Genomic DNA, 17,784 nt, shown 5'->3' on the forward strand with positions numbered 1-17,784 from the left:
GGTGGAAGTTAATTGGTAACAACGAATATAGAATACCCTTTAGCTTAAAATAAGAACAAAAGTTTTCATACTAAATTAAAATAAAACGGAGGATTCGCTAAGTATCTGTGATAAAATCATATAAAATAACTCCAAAATTAACTGGACTTTCAATACATGGCGTATCTTTTTTAATATTTTATATACCATTTTGAAGTGTAAATATCTGTCATTTATTTTAAAATAGTAGTTTGCTTCGAAAGTGTTGTATTTTGTGCCAACAAAGCGTCATGTGCGGGAAGTTTTGCTTTACTTCTTTAATATAAAGAAAAGTGTAGCTGAAGCACACCGATTGCTCACCACACACCGATTGCAGAAGCACTCCGATTGCTCACATGCTTATGGTTCAATGTGAGAGAGATGGTTTGTTCGGTTCAATAGTGTTGATTTTGACACAGATCGCCCAGGCCAGCCAAAAAAGTTTGAAGACCAAGAATTGTAGGCATTACTCCATGAAGATTGTTGTAATACTCAACAAGAAATTGCTAAATCATTGGGAGCTACACAAGCTGTAATTTCAAAACATTTGAGAGCAGCAGGATTTATCCAAAAGCAGTGAAATTGGGTACTATACGAAGCCGAGAGACCTTGAAACCTTGTTGCACGCCTGAAATACTGCTTGAACGCTATAAAAGAAAATCGTTTTTGCACCGAATCATTGCTTGCAATGAAAAATGTATACATTATGATAACCCGAAGCGTAAGATATCATATGTGGAGCCCAACCAACTAGCCGAATTGAAACCAAAGTCAATTATCCATGGCAAAAGGGTCCTTCCCATTATGAGCTGCTCAAATCTGGCTAGACCGACACATGGAACCTGTAGCGAGCGCAACAGATTCGTTTGAAGCGAGCATTGGCCGAAAAACGCCCAGAATATGCGGCCAGACATGAAATCGTAATATTACATTATGATAACGCTCTGCCACATAATACCTGTTAAAAAGTATTTAGAATAAAGTGTTTGGGAAGTTTTGCCTCACACGCCTTATAGTCCAGACCTGGCCCCGTCCCACTACTATTTGTTTCGATCCATGCAGGAAGCTCTCTCTGGGATACGCTTCACCGTGGTTCGTTCTTTGCCTCAAAAGATGAGTAGTTCCTTTGGCTGGGAATCCATATGTTGCAACAGTAAATTGTATAAATGTTTCAAAATAAAAGCTTAACATTTTAAAAAATCCCGCATTGTTAAGTCATATACCCATTGGACCATACTTCTTCGAAAATGAGTCTGGTCAAGCAAGGAATACTACTACTGCTCGATTTCGCGACATGTTAACAGAGTTCTTTCTGTGGTTTTAACCAGACGGTGCCACATGCCATACAGTCCATGAAATAATTAATTACTGCTGGAGACATTTGCTTGTCTTGTAGCCTCGCTTAGATCGTGTGACAACCAAGAGAGTGAATGCCCTCTTTTTTAATGTAACTTGCAAGGAATTAGAATTGTAGAAATCCTAGCTATGGCAGCAATACTAATATCAATGTTGCGTATATACAGGTGCGAAATTAGTTTTTTCATTAATAATCAAGCTGCTGTCATAAGGAGCTTGAACATCTTAAATAGCTTGAATAGCTTAATATTACACTTTGCTGAGTCACTGGCCATAAAAATATTATGTGTAACGAGAAAGCAGATGAACTTGCTAGGCTTGGTGCTAATCTGCCCCTGGAGAATATGGAATTGGATAGTTTTCCAGCTTATAAGACAAACATCAAGAAGTGAGTTGGAGTTGGAATTCATTGGAATGTGAAGGACAGTTGCAAACGAACAAAATACTTATGGGATGAAACCAAGATCAAAAGTAGTATGAAGCTTTTAGATATGAATATGAAGCAACTGATGATGATTAATAATCTTATACTGGACCTTATACCCTTGGTAAGAATTACTGAAGGTGATACTTGTAGATGGTGTCGAGAAGCTGTCGAGGATAGCTTTCACTTTTTATGTGAATGTTCGACACTATCGAGTATTATATTTGCATTTTACTTTTGAACCTACTTGATTTGGGATGAATAAATCCATGGCTATTATTGAATTATATCAGGTCATCTAAATGGAATGTATTGGCAATATATGGGAATATCCTTTGAAGTGAAGGAGTAGAAATAATATAAATAATAATGGACCCCTATTGGCCTGGAAGCTGGTTCTTATTTGAACCCGTGTCATCCTTATAACCTAACCTTTGATCTTCCTTTTTTATAAATTTTATAATTTAGTGATGATGGAACCATTCGGTATCAAAGCAGATTTTTTTCCAGTTCGTGTCATTGGTGTTTGTATGAGACTTTCATATAATTTTTTTGTTACCAAATTCCACATAGTTCTTAACTCTTTTATAGTTGACACTGACATTCCTGTCTTTATTAAAATTCCTTTTATAATTGACAGCTATACTTCTGTTGCTTGGAATTCTGGACTGCCTAGATTGTTTTATTTAGGATAGATCAGTTAAAAATAGTGGTTTTGAGGATTTTTTTTGTAAAGACGGCAATTTCTTGTTATTGCTGATACGTGTGAGACCACATTTATTAAAACCTTATTGTATGTTTGTATCTTCATAAAAATCCCGAAGTACTTAAAAGTACCTGTCTAAAATCCCTATATTTATGTACAGATCCCAAAGCCGGCGATTCTGTACGCAATAATTTTTAAGTTTTTTCATAGGTTTTTAATACTAATAATTGATTTACTTTTGTTCGATTGTTAATATATCTTATTTGAGATATTAACTTTCCAGAGCCAACAAGTTAAAAAAACAATCATAGTATGCGGAATATGCCTGACTTTTGTTTAAATCCCATTACTAACAAAGATTACTGATACAATTTTCTAAAATTTTATAGATCTTGCTTAAATAAGCAAATCATTCCATTTTGACTCATACCTTGTGACAAATTTAGTATACTGTAGCCCCCTACAAAAATGCATCAAACTTGATATTCTTTACTATCGATTACATTTAGTAGTGATGGTGATGGTGGAGTATGCAGCAGTAGTATGTGGCAGCATTTATCCTCTGGCCATATACGGCCTAAAGAGAGTTTTGTTTTGGTAGTTGTTGTTGTTGCTACTCTTTTTTATATTTATTTTCTTTTAATAAATTGTTAGCAATTAGAAAATACATTAAAGTCTAAATGAGTGCTGTGTGTTGTTGTTGAGAGTCTGTCTTATAGACAACATTTATAAATTTATTTTATTCTACAGTTTAATTTTTTTTTTAATATATATATACTAGCAAACAAACGAGGAGTGTGATGTGTTGCAATGTGATGTAGATGTTAAAGTTGTAAAGCTACTAAACGGATCTAAATAAAATAGAAATAAAAAATCTGCCATTTTTACTTACTAGTTGCAACTACTACTATTACTAACTAATACATAATGGAAAAAAGTATTTGTTTCTCTATTTTCTATTAGGTCATTAAATGGGCTTTTTTTTTGGTTGATGTTTGTACATTTTGTCTAAACGTTTTTCTTAATACAACCTATTCATACATACATTTAAACATGATGGCTGTGTTTGTATCTGCTGTTGGTTTTAAATGCAAATTTAATTTTATTACCCACAATTTTATAAGTAATGTTTAAACATTTATTTGCTGTTGCAATTTTATTTTCCTACAAACTCTTAGATTTTTCTCGCTCTCTCTTTCGCTTTTAATCTTTTACCATGTTCTTTTTGATTTTAATTTTGTTTGCTATTTTTGTTGTCTAGGAATCCTGCAACAACCAGTAATAAAAGTTAGAAGTACATAGTGGCAGTTGTAGTAGTAGTTGCAGTAGCAGCGTAGTAAGAAAAACTACTTTAAAGCATTAAATTAATGTGTTAAAATTTTTAATGTGTTTAACTTGACTTTGCCATCGCTCATCTGCCGTTATCTGACCTGATAAATATAATAATTAAATTTATATTTCTTTTAGGTTAAAGACAACAACAACACCAACAGCAATAGCTAGAAGACGGCAGCAAAGAGATTTTTACATATTGGCAATATTTGTTGGCATGTACAGTGGCGAGCGGAATTGTCATATAGAAGGGCAGACAAATTATGATTTCTTTTATACAAATAGAGAACAATATCTCAGTTTCAGCTTAAAATAAAAGTGGATAATAAAAATCACCCAAGGGGTTTGTAAAAATGCTAAAATTGCCAATGTAAATAACAGTTTCTATATCTTTCAGAGTACTTGAAGTGACAATTTTGCATGTATTTTGAAACTGGTAGTTATTATTGTAAAATAATTTTAAAAAACTCATTAGGACTATATGAAGCCTCTTTTTATCCTCACTGTATAATTTTGAATGTGGCAGATGCTGCTCGGCAGATGTATATTTGGTTTAGCCTCAATTGTGTGCTGTGAAAATAATTATAAAATAAATTTACTTTACATTAAAAATCCATTTCATTATTAGAGAAAGAATTTAAAAGCACTCATTAAAAATATTGCAGAGGAAAGCTCGTGATTTTCTTAATTATCCTAAAGCGGGTGGTACATAATAATAAACATTTAAAGGCCAATGAAAGCTGTGAATTGGTTTTGTAAACTAACAAGTAGAATGCTGCCATGAACACTGTAAAATAATTTTCTTCCTTAAAAAATATACAATAAATTTTAGTTTTTTTCTAGGCAATTCCTTTAATAATTACAATAATTGTGGGAAAATGTAAATTTTATGGCTTAATTATGACCATGTTTGTTAGATTGATTTAAATTTTAAAGCAATTCTAGTAATATTCTCAATCTCAATTGAGAAAGTATTTTAAGAATTAAAAACTTTTACAAATAGCAATCGATTTGATTAACTCGAACTAACAATTGATTCGTTTATTTCAAAAACCAGCCAAGCAGCAAATCATTGATTTTGACTAAATCAAAGAAAACTTCCTAGCTACCTAAAAATTACTTTTACAAAATTGATATATTTTCCTATGAAAGTTTTCCATTTGTGTAACTGTTTGATGAACATAAAACTTTTTTATCTATCTTTATATACATATATAATTCTTCTGTATGTGTGTTAGTAACTGAACTCCTCCTTAAAGGCTGGGCCGATTTCGATGAAATTTGTTGTGTGTGTTTGAGTGGGTGCCTGGATGGTTTAGATTCTCAATTGACCTATATAGGTACAATGGGCATGGTACCTCCCATACAAAGTAAAAATTTATTATTGCATATCTGGAGTAATCGTATAGTGGGAGTCTTCAAACTTTGTGTGAGCTATGGCAGAACAACGTTTGCCGGGACAGCTAGTATTAACATATATTTAAAAAATAATATAGAGTTTGCACTTGACTGGTTTCTGAAACAAACAAACAAATATTTCCATAAAACTCATCATATCCAACAAATTAGTGGTTTAGACCTTGTAAGTTTTTTATTGTGTTTTTAAATTTATTAAGACCTTAAACATTTATGAAAAAAAAATAGAATTGGGCTTAGTATTACATTAGCAGAAACGAGTCAAGCGCTGTCACTTGACTTCTTTTTGCACTAAAAATTGATGAACAAAAACTTTTTTAACTTTTCGGTGTTTTGACAAAACGGTTTTTGTAGGACGGTTAACCGGTCTTAATGAAATATATTTTCTAAAGCTCATTCTAACATATTTATTGAAAACTTTGATACCATTTTTAAAAATATTAAGGGTACTCATTTAAACGCTTACGTTTCCCATTTGTGCAAATGGGCAAATTTGCGCGACATGTTTCACCTTTTCAATTTTGTGCAAGTTTATACAGAAAATTTATATTTGTCAAATAAAAATACATAAATTCAACAAAAGCTTTAATAATTTTTTTTTCAAATTGTATAAATTTTAATTTTAAAATGTTGAATGAAAGTTAAATCTTTGGAACAAACGGTGGTATACATAGTTTGGAGGACTTTGTTTATGTTCTAGCTGTTGGTTAATGTTTTCATACACAATGTCATTTAATACAATCATTCTGTTCCAAAGTTACACAATTTTCACATGCACAAAATTTTTATATTTTATTTGATTTTTATTTCTTATAAATAAAAGTAAACAAAAGCAGCTGATTCATCCAATGCACAATAAATTCAAGTTTGCGAGTCTAAATTGTCGCGCAAACTTATCGGAGTTGTGCAAACGAATTTCCATACATTTTTTGACATTTCATTTGCGAGAGTGTAAAAATGAACAGATTGCACAGTTTGCGAGGCTTTTAAGCGTTTACATGAGGACCCTTATTGATTTATTTTATAGAAAATTATAGGATTTGACATTATTTCCTAAAAAATATAAAATAATTGCATAAAGAGAGCCTTAAGAATTCAAAAATGCTAGTACACAATTCTTAACATATTTTCTATTAGCGTCCACAAATAAAAATAAATTTAAGGAGACCTTTTTCATATTAAATAAAAATTTAATATAAACCGGTTAGCAGGTTTTTTAGAAGACTAAACCCGAAACCATTTAACCGGTTTTTTAAAAGACAATAATCAAAACCGGATTTTTCAAAAACACACTTTGTCGGTTAAACCGGAAACTGGTTTTTTAAATTTTAGGCCTAGTATTACATTAGCAGAAAAGAGTCTTGCGCTGTCACTTGACATCTTTGTGAACTAAACACCGATTTCTCGGCATACCATACTATTTATTTTTTTGCATTAAACGATGCATTTACCTTTTCTAAACGTTAATCGCCAAATAACTCAATTTTAAATTTTTTGTCGCTTGACTGGTTTTTGAAATAAACGTTAGACGAGCACAAAACATATGTTTGGAGTGGAAAATTTAGTTAACATATATCATTATAGTAAGAATACTAATAGTAGAAAGTTACGAAAGTGATCTGAAATCCTAAAATACAAACTCGCGCAGTCAATTAATATCAAGAGATCCAAACATTTTGTTCAGCATTTAAAATAGCATATATAAGAATATTTATATATGCTGTTTTACCAAACCAAATTTTGACCTGACTTGTATAGAAAAACGAAATCCATTTTTTTCCAAAATAAAAAAATTGTCCAGAATCAAGGTCTATTAATAAGGACTGTGCAACTAATCAGCTGATAATTTTTTTCCCCTTTGTGTTTACATACTGTGCTTGTCAAAATTTGTTTACTTTTTTAAAGTATTGACATTCTTTTTTAATTCTATAAAAGTTCTAATAAAAACAAATTCAAAACTGAAAAAATAAGTTAACAACATAAAATAGTAATAAAATTAAAAATGAAATTTCACAAACAAAAAAATTATGGTTTTTGTGACAATTATGTTGCTGGCGCAGATTTATGCCAAGGAAAATATTCTGTTGATACAGCCATTCTGATAGTTGATTATATCTATTGCCTGTTAGCGTCTCATATCTTGCTTTTTCAATGTGTTATTATTTCATTACTATTCCCCTGAAAACTGTGCTCCTTGGCAACTGGCTAAATGGGGCCCAGCATTAGGTTACATAGTGATTTCGTAAACTAAATCGTACCAAAATCTTGATTCGTCATTCTTCTAGTGTAATTAACTCCTCTAATAAAAGTGTAAATCACTCCTACATCGCCTGTAGAAAAACAATTCTTATCTCAAGTCGCAGAAAACTGAACAGTGGTATATGAGATGCTTAGATATTTTCTCTACAACTTATTTGTTACAGCTTCCTGTAAAGTTATCGTAGGTTATTTGTATGAGCTTCTTTTTCCAGTTGTATCATGGAAGATACAAATTCCATGACATTGTAAATTCGCATTCATGAAAAGAGTTCGCATGACCGTCAGCCAGACTTTCTACGTTGGTTAGAGTATGGTGAGCGATAAAAACCCTCTATCTATTCAAGAGACACCCAAAACTCACAGAAAATTTTGATTTGGTGTAGAAAAACAATTCTTATCTTATCTTGGAAATATCTAAAAAATAATTAGAAATTTCTGAAATTCAATTGGATATTTCTGAAATACTCATAAAAAAGTATATCTTAGTGAATAGTTCCAGCTCCATTTTAGCTGGCACTATTTACTAGAAATTTGACAGTTGATGAGAATAATTTGAAATGGAAATAATTCAATAATAGTAGAATGTTTTGCATCAATCAACTACTTTTAATTTTTTCACATTTTTATATAAGGCACATTAATGTTTTAATATTTTAAAATCAATTTGTAGAAAAAAAACATAAAACCTTTTTTCGAATCAAGGAACATGATCGAAGTTATTGCCTCATTACATTAATTTCGATTCAATAAATAACAATCAATAAAGAAGAACTTCCGCACTAGTACATTCCTATCGAAATTCGTTGATAATACCATTTTGAAAATTCTCTTACTATTGCACTTCTTTGGAAGTTATTTTTTGTAGTAGAATAAATTTTGCTGAAACTTGAATCGAAATAAGAAATTCAAGAAAATGTAGGGTATTAGTCGTTAATAACTAATTCTAATGCTAAATGTTTATTTACTTCTGTCTTCGATCAGCAGTAGTTTTAAGAAATTATCGTACCACCATCTAAAACAATTTTTGTACAACATGACAGACATTAAATTTAATTATGTGATTAAGAAAAATACAAAGACTACAAAGTAGTATTATACAAATTCATTATCATAAACAACTAAATTTGAATGGTATTCAAGTTTTGTATTTTTAAAGCACATTTTTTTTTGCCAAGCTGTAAAAAATCCACGAATAAATAGATTAAATTAAGTTAATTAAGAAAGCTACATTGTTTTTAAAGATATAAACAAGTTTATCAATGAAATGTAATTAAATTAATGGGTTTAGGAAAATATAAAACATACATAAGTTAATAAAAATGTGTAAGACGAAGCAGAAATTCACTACATTTGAGATAAGTATGTTATTTTTGTAAAACTAGGTTTCTAAAGTTTTAAAGGAAATAATGGTTTAGCAACATATTGCTGTCTTTGGGGGAAATTTTCAAATGTGAGCAATCTGGGAAGACAAATCCGAAAAAATTAATTTGAATCTTTTTTAGTTGGTTAATCACAATTTTATCACTCCAAAAGTATAAACGTATCCACTTACAAATTTAAATATTATACTTATTTTTCACTAATGTTTTTGGTATTTCAAATTTGTTGGCGGAATGTAACAACTCAAAAATTGTCAGGTTATCCCACATCGATTCAAGTACACCCCTGGTCGACCTATATCTTCATATATGAAGCTGGAAAATTTACAAATTATACTTTCTTCTTAGATCTTCTTTTGCTGAGAGTTTAATACTGATCTTGGCAACATGTTTCAGATGATCGTTTGGGAAAAGGAACAATTTTGTGTAAATAAATTTTTCACTTTCAAACTGTAACCAAATCTTTACTAAATTCTCTATACAATTAATAAACGTAGGGTACCTTTGCCAAAACCGACAAAATATTACACATTTATTTTCTATTTTGTTTAGATACATGAAAAAAATAAAATAAAACATTAAAACTTACCTGTACTGTTGATGATAAACGTTGTTGTGGCTCCTGAACTACACCACCGTATTGCTGTTGTTGCTGCTGTTGCAATTGCTGCAACTGTAGTTGCTGTTGATATTGTAAATACTGACGACGTTGACGTTGCAAATTGTATGGCATTGACTGATATTGATTTACTCGTACATCATTATTAGCATCAGCAGCAGCATCGTCATCAACATCATTATCGTGATCATTATGATCGTCATACATCATGGGGAATTCTTTGGCACAATCTCTTGCGGTTACAATTAAATTGTATGAACTTTTTGTTTCACGATCCAATGTACGTTGCGTACGTATGGTACCGTTTGAAAATATTTCAAAATCATTATTATCATCACCCGATGTAATCGTATACTCAATACGACCGTTATCACCTTGATATTGTAGATGTTTTTTTTTTTATATGAAATAGAAAATAGAAAGATTATTAAATAAAAATAATAATAAAAAAATAGAAAATAGAAATTAAATGAGAAAATAAGAATGAAACAAAAAATAGGTTACAAATCAGCCAGTTAAGTTAGCTACTTAGGTTATATTGGATTTTGTGGTTTTTTGTTTATAGGAAATTTTTCTGTAAGTGAGTTAGCTGATGATGATTGTTTAGCAAAAGCCAACAAGATAATTACATTGAAAATTATGACGCCTTAACACAGTTCATCTTTTCATATTTTGTGTATACATTAAGGTTTTTGAAAGCTCCCACTCACTGCAATATTGTATTTTTTTTTAAATTTCTAGCATCAACATGTTAACTTCTTGGCTATATAACCTTTTTAGCTTTCTTCTTTTAAATAAAGGATTTTTCAGTTATTCTTTTTTATTTTTTTTTTATTATTATTAAAGTAAAGCTACTGTAGTCGGTTGTTGTCTATTGTTTGTGATTATGATAAATTGCTAAGTGAATCAAACATCAATTGAATTTAAAGAGAATTCTATTTAGGTAAAGGTACGAGGAGTACAAATGCTGGTTTAACCTATATATGGCACCATAAAGGTTTTCAAGGGAAACTACTGGCTGGGAATGTACTTATCTTGTTAGCAGTGAAGTACTTAGATAATTATTGTTGAATTAGTGGAAGATTAATATAGTTTTGAAATACTACCACCTGGATAGTGGAACAAGTATTTATAACCTTATAAGTTTATAAAGAGTTTTGTTAAATAACTTTAAAATTATTTGCTAAATACATTAAACAGATTGATAGATATAACAACAAGTGATTAAATATTTTGAAAAATACTTGGGAAAATCAAAATTTTTCTTTATTAGAAAACGTAGACATTTTAAAAGCGAACAAGTAAGAAAGCTATATGTGGCTGTTTTGAATCGTATATACCCTTCACCAAAGTAAACTTAAAGATAAAGATTGAAAAAAAAAATTTTGTTGAAAGAAAAAATTTTGGTAACAAATTTTTTTGTAAAAAAAAAATTTTGGTGAAAATACATTTCGGGCGAAAAAAGTTGTTGTGAAAAATTGTCAAAAAAATCAGAATGAAAAAAAAAAGCCGGATTTTCCATTTCCATTGTCAGTCCGAATTCCTATGGAAAGGTATTTGAAATGTCTATCATTAGATATCCATATCGTTTATGTTATAATGGCTTTGTAATCCAGATATCGAATCCAAGCATCGAGTTGGTCGTGATTTTTTTCTTATCTTAGCCATTTGTTGACCGATTTACTGGAATTTATATAGCGATCGAACCAGGAATATAGCGAATATATTGATGTTTTCATTATGTATTTAAGTTCTTTGGGGTCTTCGGAAAGTAGATTTCAACATACAGACGAATATGCGGACATGGCTATAAACCGAGTTAACACGAATGGTTTTAATTAATAACTTTCTATTAAGAATATCTCAAGGGTCTGACTCAGAAACTCGTCTGAAAATCACTTCTTATATTTTTGTATGAAAAAAAGTGATTAAATATTTGGAAAATACTTGGGAAAATCAAATTTCTTCTTTGTTAAAAACGTGGACATTTTAAAAACGAACAAGTCAGACATTCGGCTGTGCTGAATTGTATATACCCTTCACAAAAGTACAATTTAAGATAAAGATTGAAAAAAATAATTGTTGAAAAAAATATTTTTGGTAAAAATTCGAAACAAATTTATAGTAAAAAAAAATTTTGGTGAAAATAAATTTCGGGCGAAAAAAATTGTTGGGGAAAATAAATTTTTCTGGCGTAAAATTTTGTTGTTAAAAAAGTAGAAAGAAACAACTTTTTGTTGGAAAAAAATACTTTTCCCGATTTTGACCTATTGTCGGTCCGAATATCTATGGCGTTATACGACGTTGGAAAGGTCTTTGTACTGTTTATCTTTAGTTATCCATATTGGCTATGTTATAATGACTTTGTAATCCGGATATATATGATAAATAGGTCAAACATCGAGTTGGTCGTGATTTTTTTCTTATCTCAGCCATTTGTTATCCGATTTTCTCGAATTTAAATAGCGACCTAACCAGGAATATAGCAGATATATTGATGTTTTCATCATGTATCTAGGTTACTAGGGGGCTTCGGAAAATTGACTTCAACATAATGACGGATAAATGGACATGGCTATAAACCGAGGTAATGTGTTTGGTTTTTATTAATAATTTTCTATTAACAATATCTCAAGGGTCTGAATCAGAAACACGTCTGGAAAACATTTCTTAAATTTTTGCATGAAAAACACTCAAAAATTATTTTAAAACAGAGTGCTTTTCATACAAAAATATGGAAATTGTTTTCCACTCGTGTTTCTTAATCAGCCCCTAAACTAAATGCAATTTTTTTTTTAAATTTTTAATTGAACTATTTTCGAATTTCAGTAAAACATAGCCCTCAACTTACAACATTTGCCATACCCGCCAATTCCAGCACTTTTACCAAACCCCATTTCTACCTTAACTTTCATAATCTAGCTGCACTCCTTTACTGAGGAAAAAGCTAAACAAAAAAAAAACCTAATCTTCCAAAGAAAATAAGTATGCTAAGTTGTAACTAATTCATAGTTAGTCCTATACTTGGCTTAATTTTCTATATGCGGTTTACAGTGCAATTGAAGACTTGAAAAAAAAAAATATAGAAATGAATCTAGATTTTCTTCACAACACTTCTCTATATTTGTATATGAAAATTTCATTGAAATTATTTTTCATTGATGTTAAGAAAAAGGTGTCAGCCATAAATCGTGTCTAGTCTTTTTTATATTTTATTTCTCGCATACAACACCACTGGTTTGTATAGCTGTTGCTGTTACCACTTTTTGCTTTAGAATTCAATTTTTCATCACTAAAAATGACTTTTTCTATTTCAAACAACTTTAGCTAAACTTTTCTACAAATATTAAAGGTTTTTCTTTATATTTTGAGTTGTGTGATGATAATGTGGTCTAAGAGGGAGCTTCTCGTATTTTGTCTTGTTTTTTTTTGTTTTCAGAGCTTAAATTATAAAACAATGTTCAACAAATGCTGCAGCAGCAGAAGAAACAGCAAAAATGTTGTTGTTTTTAGTCGGTCATTCGGTTAAATATGCGGTAAATGTTTTTGGTTTTTTATAATTTTTTTGTTGTTGTTGTTGGTTTTTATTGTGGTTGTTTTTCGAATGTTGTTGTTAAAAAAAAACATTATAAATAACTGTTATTCATATTATTTTTATATAAAGCACACCTTTAAATGGATGTTGCTGCTATTATACGGTGTTATTGGTTTATAATTTGTTTTTCATATAGCGCATATAGATGGTCAACAGAATTAGAACATTGTATATAATAAGGAAAGTTATTTTAATTGAAGATAACAGGGATTTTGTGGAATTGGTTATATGGCGTTTGAAAATTTAAAATTGTGTTAAGATTTTAAGTAATTGTGGACGCTAATAAAGTGAATGGTTTTCTCACAAATTTAAACCGTAGAGCAACTGACTTCGTAGGCAGAGGAAAAATGTGATTTCGTTAGGATGTCTCCCAAAACATTTTGGGTCTAGTTATAATCGTTCGTGAACTGGACAATTTTCAAAAAAAAGGTTTTTTCAGTTTTTTGGAAATATTTGTACTTTCTTTCAAGAATATGGGATATCATTTGAAGGGGCTCTTCCAGCCGCATATAACAATAAACATATTTTGCATATCCAAGTTTACCATTAATATAGAGATAATCCATAAATAATACGATGTTTCTGGTCTATTGTATCTGAAACTATTCGGTTATTAAATTAAGTTATTTAAATTTTTCAGCTATATAAAATGTACCTATATGACAAATAGAACTCTTTAGCATCGTGTCATCTCGTTTATAAAATTTTATGGAGATTTCTTTTTATATACATGTATTGGGTGTATGACTTAAAATTGCGAAATTTTTTCAAATATTTAAATTTAATTTTGAAACATTTGTACAATAGAAATTTATTCAAAGTATTGGCCATTGTCTTTTTGGCAACATATGGATTCCGCGCCAAAAGAAGTGCTCTTCGTTGTCATGATGGAATATTACGGTTTCATGTCTGGCCGCAAATTCTGGGCGTCTTTCGGCCAAGGTTCCCTGTGCTGGTCAGATTTCAGCAGCTTATAATAGATAGGACTCTTTTGCTCCCACAGAGAATTACCTTAGAGCCATGGAAATTTGGCTTTTGTGTTGATTCAAGGTATTTCAATTTCAAGTCGTATGGTACTAAATTTCCCTGCATTTGGATGAATCCTGCTGCATGCAAACTTTTTGAAATTGCTGATTGAGTATCACCCAATGATTTTGCAAGCTTTTGTTGAGTTTGACAACAATCTTTATGGATTAATGCCTCCAAACATTATTGGGCGATCTTTGTTTTCGTATCAAAATCACCACTTCTGAACAGCATAAACCATTTCTCGCACATTGAAACCATTGAAACACAATCACCATAAGCATTGGTGAGCAATCGGTCTGCTTCTGCAGTACTTTTTTTTCAAATTTCGACATTTTCATAGCAAAAAAAACTTTGTTGTTTACACTATAATGTTCAATAACTAATAAATGACAGACATGTACCCTTCTAAATGCTATATAAGTTATTAAAAACAAGAACCGCGTTCATAAGATACGTCATTTATTGTAAATCCCCTATATGTAAATAATTTGCAACTAATCTGGGTATCTTTTTGGTCGTTTCCATTTGAAATATTTGATATGAATGAGTCTAGAGAGGGTTGAAGAATGATGAGCAGTGATTCCTATAATTTATCCAGTATTAATTTGGATGATTATTTTGTTATAAAGCACGAAACTGAGTTTTTTTTCGAATCTGAATCTTTTTATTAAAAAGGTATTCGATTTATTAAAAAAACGTAACAAAATGTATTGAACACGAGTATAATATGATCAAATTTACGAGTAATAAAAGACTCTTTAAAAAGTCTTGTAATTTCTACCAATAAAACTGTATATTATGATAAGAGAACTATTACAAAGACTCAAAAATGTCTTAAAATACTGACTGGGTTATTTTCACAGAGGATACTACTCAATGTGGAAACAAAACAAAGGCAATCTTAAAATAAAATAAACGCTACGGGACTAGTTTATATGTTTACTGTGAATTCTGTAGGACGGATAGGATTCCCTCTATCTAGCCAATGTTGAAATATAACAGGAAAAATCCTGCGAGAGACCAGTGAGTGTATTAACTGGGCATCTGAAGGTGATATCGTATGCAGTTTCCATTAAACTTTCTGATACTGCGCTTGTAGGGCATGACAGAAGGCGGAAGAGACTCTCTAACATTTCCTAACACATTTCCTGTTTTCATGTCTGGTGTTTAGTGGTATAAATGACAGTTTCCAAGGAGTACGATAGAGGGCCTGATGGGCTCGTTTTCTTGATTAGAGTATAGTTGGTGTGGTGATCTTAATATTGCTAGTTCTGTAAAGAATCTTAAAAAATTCATGGTTCTCAATACCCAAATTTAATTACAAATTTAAACCAATGTTTTTTTTTAAATTTTGTTGGAAAAATGTCCCCGTACCAATTAAATTTAAAAATGTATGAAAAATAACTTATATTTTTCTGTTATATACGATTTATTTGAAACAATCATATTTTCACTTTCTTACATTTGTGACCCCAAAACCTTAATGTATTAAACCGTTTTAAAGACTTTTACTAATTCATCAGAAAGATGATTCTTCAAAATTATAAATCTTTTTATTTGCAATTTTTTACATAGCAAACCTAAATTTCACTTAAATGAAACTTAAACATCATTTCTAAAGAATTTCTACGGTTAACATCAAAAACCACAGAAATCACTTTGTTTTTAAATAAATTTTATAAAAAAAAATAAACGAAATACAAAATACAACCAAACTGATAGCTCATAAATATAAAAAAGCGAAAAAAAAATTATATTACTTTGTAAGCAAAACAAAGTAACAAGAAAACAATCACATTTCACATACCTGAATCAATATCTGTGGCCATCACCGTCACAACAGGTGTTCCAATTGAAACATTCTCATAAATCTCCATTGAATAACTCATGGGATCAAAAACTGGTGGATTATCATTTAAATCCAAAACATTACAATAAACCGTCAAGGTGGTGGAAAGACTAGGTTGGCCATTATCTTGGGCTTGCACCACCAAAATATAATGTTGTATCTAAAATAAAGTAAAGCAACAATGTATGAACAATGATTTTTTTATAAATAAACCTAAGAATGAATAAAAAAATACGAAGTTTTTAATTTTATTTACCTCTTCATAATCCAAACGGGCTGTCAATGTCAAAACGCCTGTTTGAGGATTTAAACTGAATACATCATTGGCCCAATCAGAGATTACGGTATATGTTACCACAGCATTGTTGCCCAAGTCAGGATCTGTGGCTGCTATAATGCCTACTTGATAGCCACGTGGGGCGTTTTCGGGTATATCAAATGAATAAACGGGCACATCAAATTGTGGTGGATTGTCATTGGTGTCGGTCACCTGTCGCAAAGAAACACAAAAATTCAAAAAAATCTGTTACATTTTTCTTGCAAAAAACAAGCAAATAAATTTATTATAAAAATAAAATCAAATAAAAAAAATAAATTAAAAATTATTAAAATTAAATGTAGTTTAATATTGGTTTGTTGTTGTTGTTTTTTATGTTGCCTATATGTGGAATCCTTCAAATGTGGCGTTTTAAAAACCTTTATTTTTATTGTGCGGTTTTGTGGTTGCTAAAAAATATTATATTCCTTCTTCCAACACTTTTATTCTTTCTTTTTTTTTGTTCGGTTTTTGGTCGATCATATTTTTTCATTCGCAAAATACAAAATAAGCAGAAAAAAAGTGTATATAAAGAAGTATAGGTGGAAACAGCTGTCATTTTGTATTCATGTCACGCATGCGTCTGCCAGACATTGTTGAGACTTGTCTGGAGTGGAGTGTTGTCTTACAGTTGAGTTATAAAATAAACCAACAACAACTAAAACAACAACATTAGCATCAGCAGCAGCAGCAACAACAATAACAACAACATGAAATAAATTTATAAATACTTATATTGTTGTTTAGTACACAACAATAACATCAAAAGAAGTAAATAAAAAAAAGTGTTAACAAAACATGTACATGTTTAAGCAAATCTTTTTGGCTTAAAGAAGCAAACAAATAGACTGTTTCTTTTTATTTTCTTATTATGATAATTTTTGTTCGTATTTTCATCTTGGTTTTTGTGTTGTTTTTCTTATGTCAAGTAGTTGGAATAAAGGTTTGGTTTTAATAAATTTTAACAATTCCCTGCACAAAACCACATTTACATCCTCTTAGGGTGAGTCATGTAAAGATTTTTATGATTTTTGTGCCAACTGAAGCTTATTAGGATTTAAGATACCTTTTTAATGCACACAATTGTTAAATTTTAAATATACTCGTAAAAAGGGAAAGGTGTTAATTTTGTTGTAAAATAGTTTTTTTTTATTTTTTAGCAAATTGCATTTTGAATTTCAAAGGCAAAGTTGCGCGAAACAATTAAAGTTTTCCTGTTGAATTTTAAATAAATTTTAAAATCGTTGTAGGTATTATAAATAAGTAGTTTCTTAAGATGGCTGGAATAATGCCAAATTGGTAAGAAAAATGTTAGTATTATATGCATAAGTAATGTATAATAGATGCAAGTATTATATTAGTATTCATCTGATATTGTTATTGCCTAGCAGACTGCTAATTATCTATACAAGCCGAAGACAATTTTTAGTCCTACCGATTATTTTTATATTAAGGTACTTGAGGCTCAAGAAGCACCTAATGATTA

At 30.3% G+C, this 17,784-nt stretch overlaps 1 protein-coding gene across 1 annotated transcript in view; it reads right to left on the minus strand.

Annotated features, from left to right (window-relative positions):
* ft (cadherin-related tumor suppressor fat) overlaps window positions 1-17,784 on the minus strand; it is a 365,299-nt gene that overhangs the window by 50,648 nt on the left and 296,867 nt on the right. Inside the window, exons 3-5 of the mRNA XM_065501811.1 lie at window positions 16,239-16,472; window positions 15,941-16,142; window positions 9,480-9,883 (exon numbers count right to left, since the gene is read on the minus strand). Coding sequence (XP_065357883.1) covers window positions 9,480-9,883; window positions 15,941-16,142; window positions 16,239-16,472 — 840 coding nt within the window. The remainder of the gene's footprint in view (window positions 1-9,479; window positions 9,884-15,940; window positions 16,143-16,238; window positions 16,473-17,784) is intronic.

This window comes from Calliphora vicina, chromosome 2 (genome assembly GCF_958450345.1).
Source record: "Calliphora vicina chromosome 2, idCalVici1.1, whole genome shotgun sequence".
Classification (NCBI taxonomy): Eukaryota; Metazoa; Arthropoda; class Insecta; order Diptera; family Calliphoridae; genus Calliphora; species Calliphora vicina.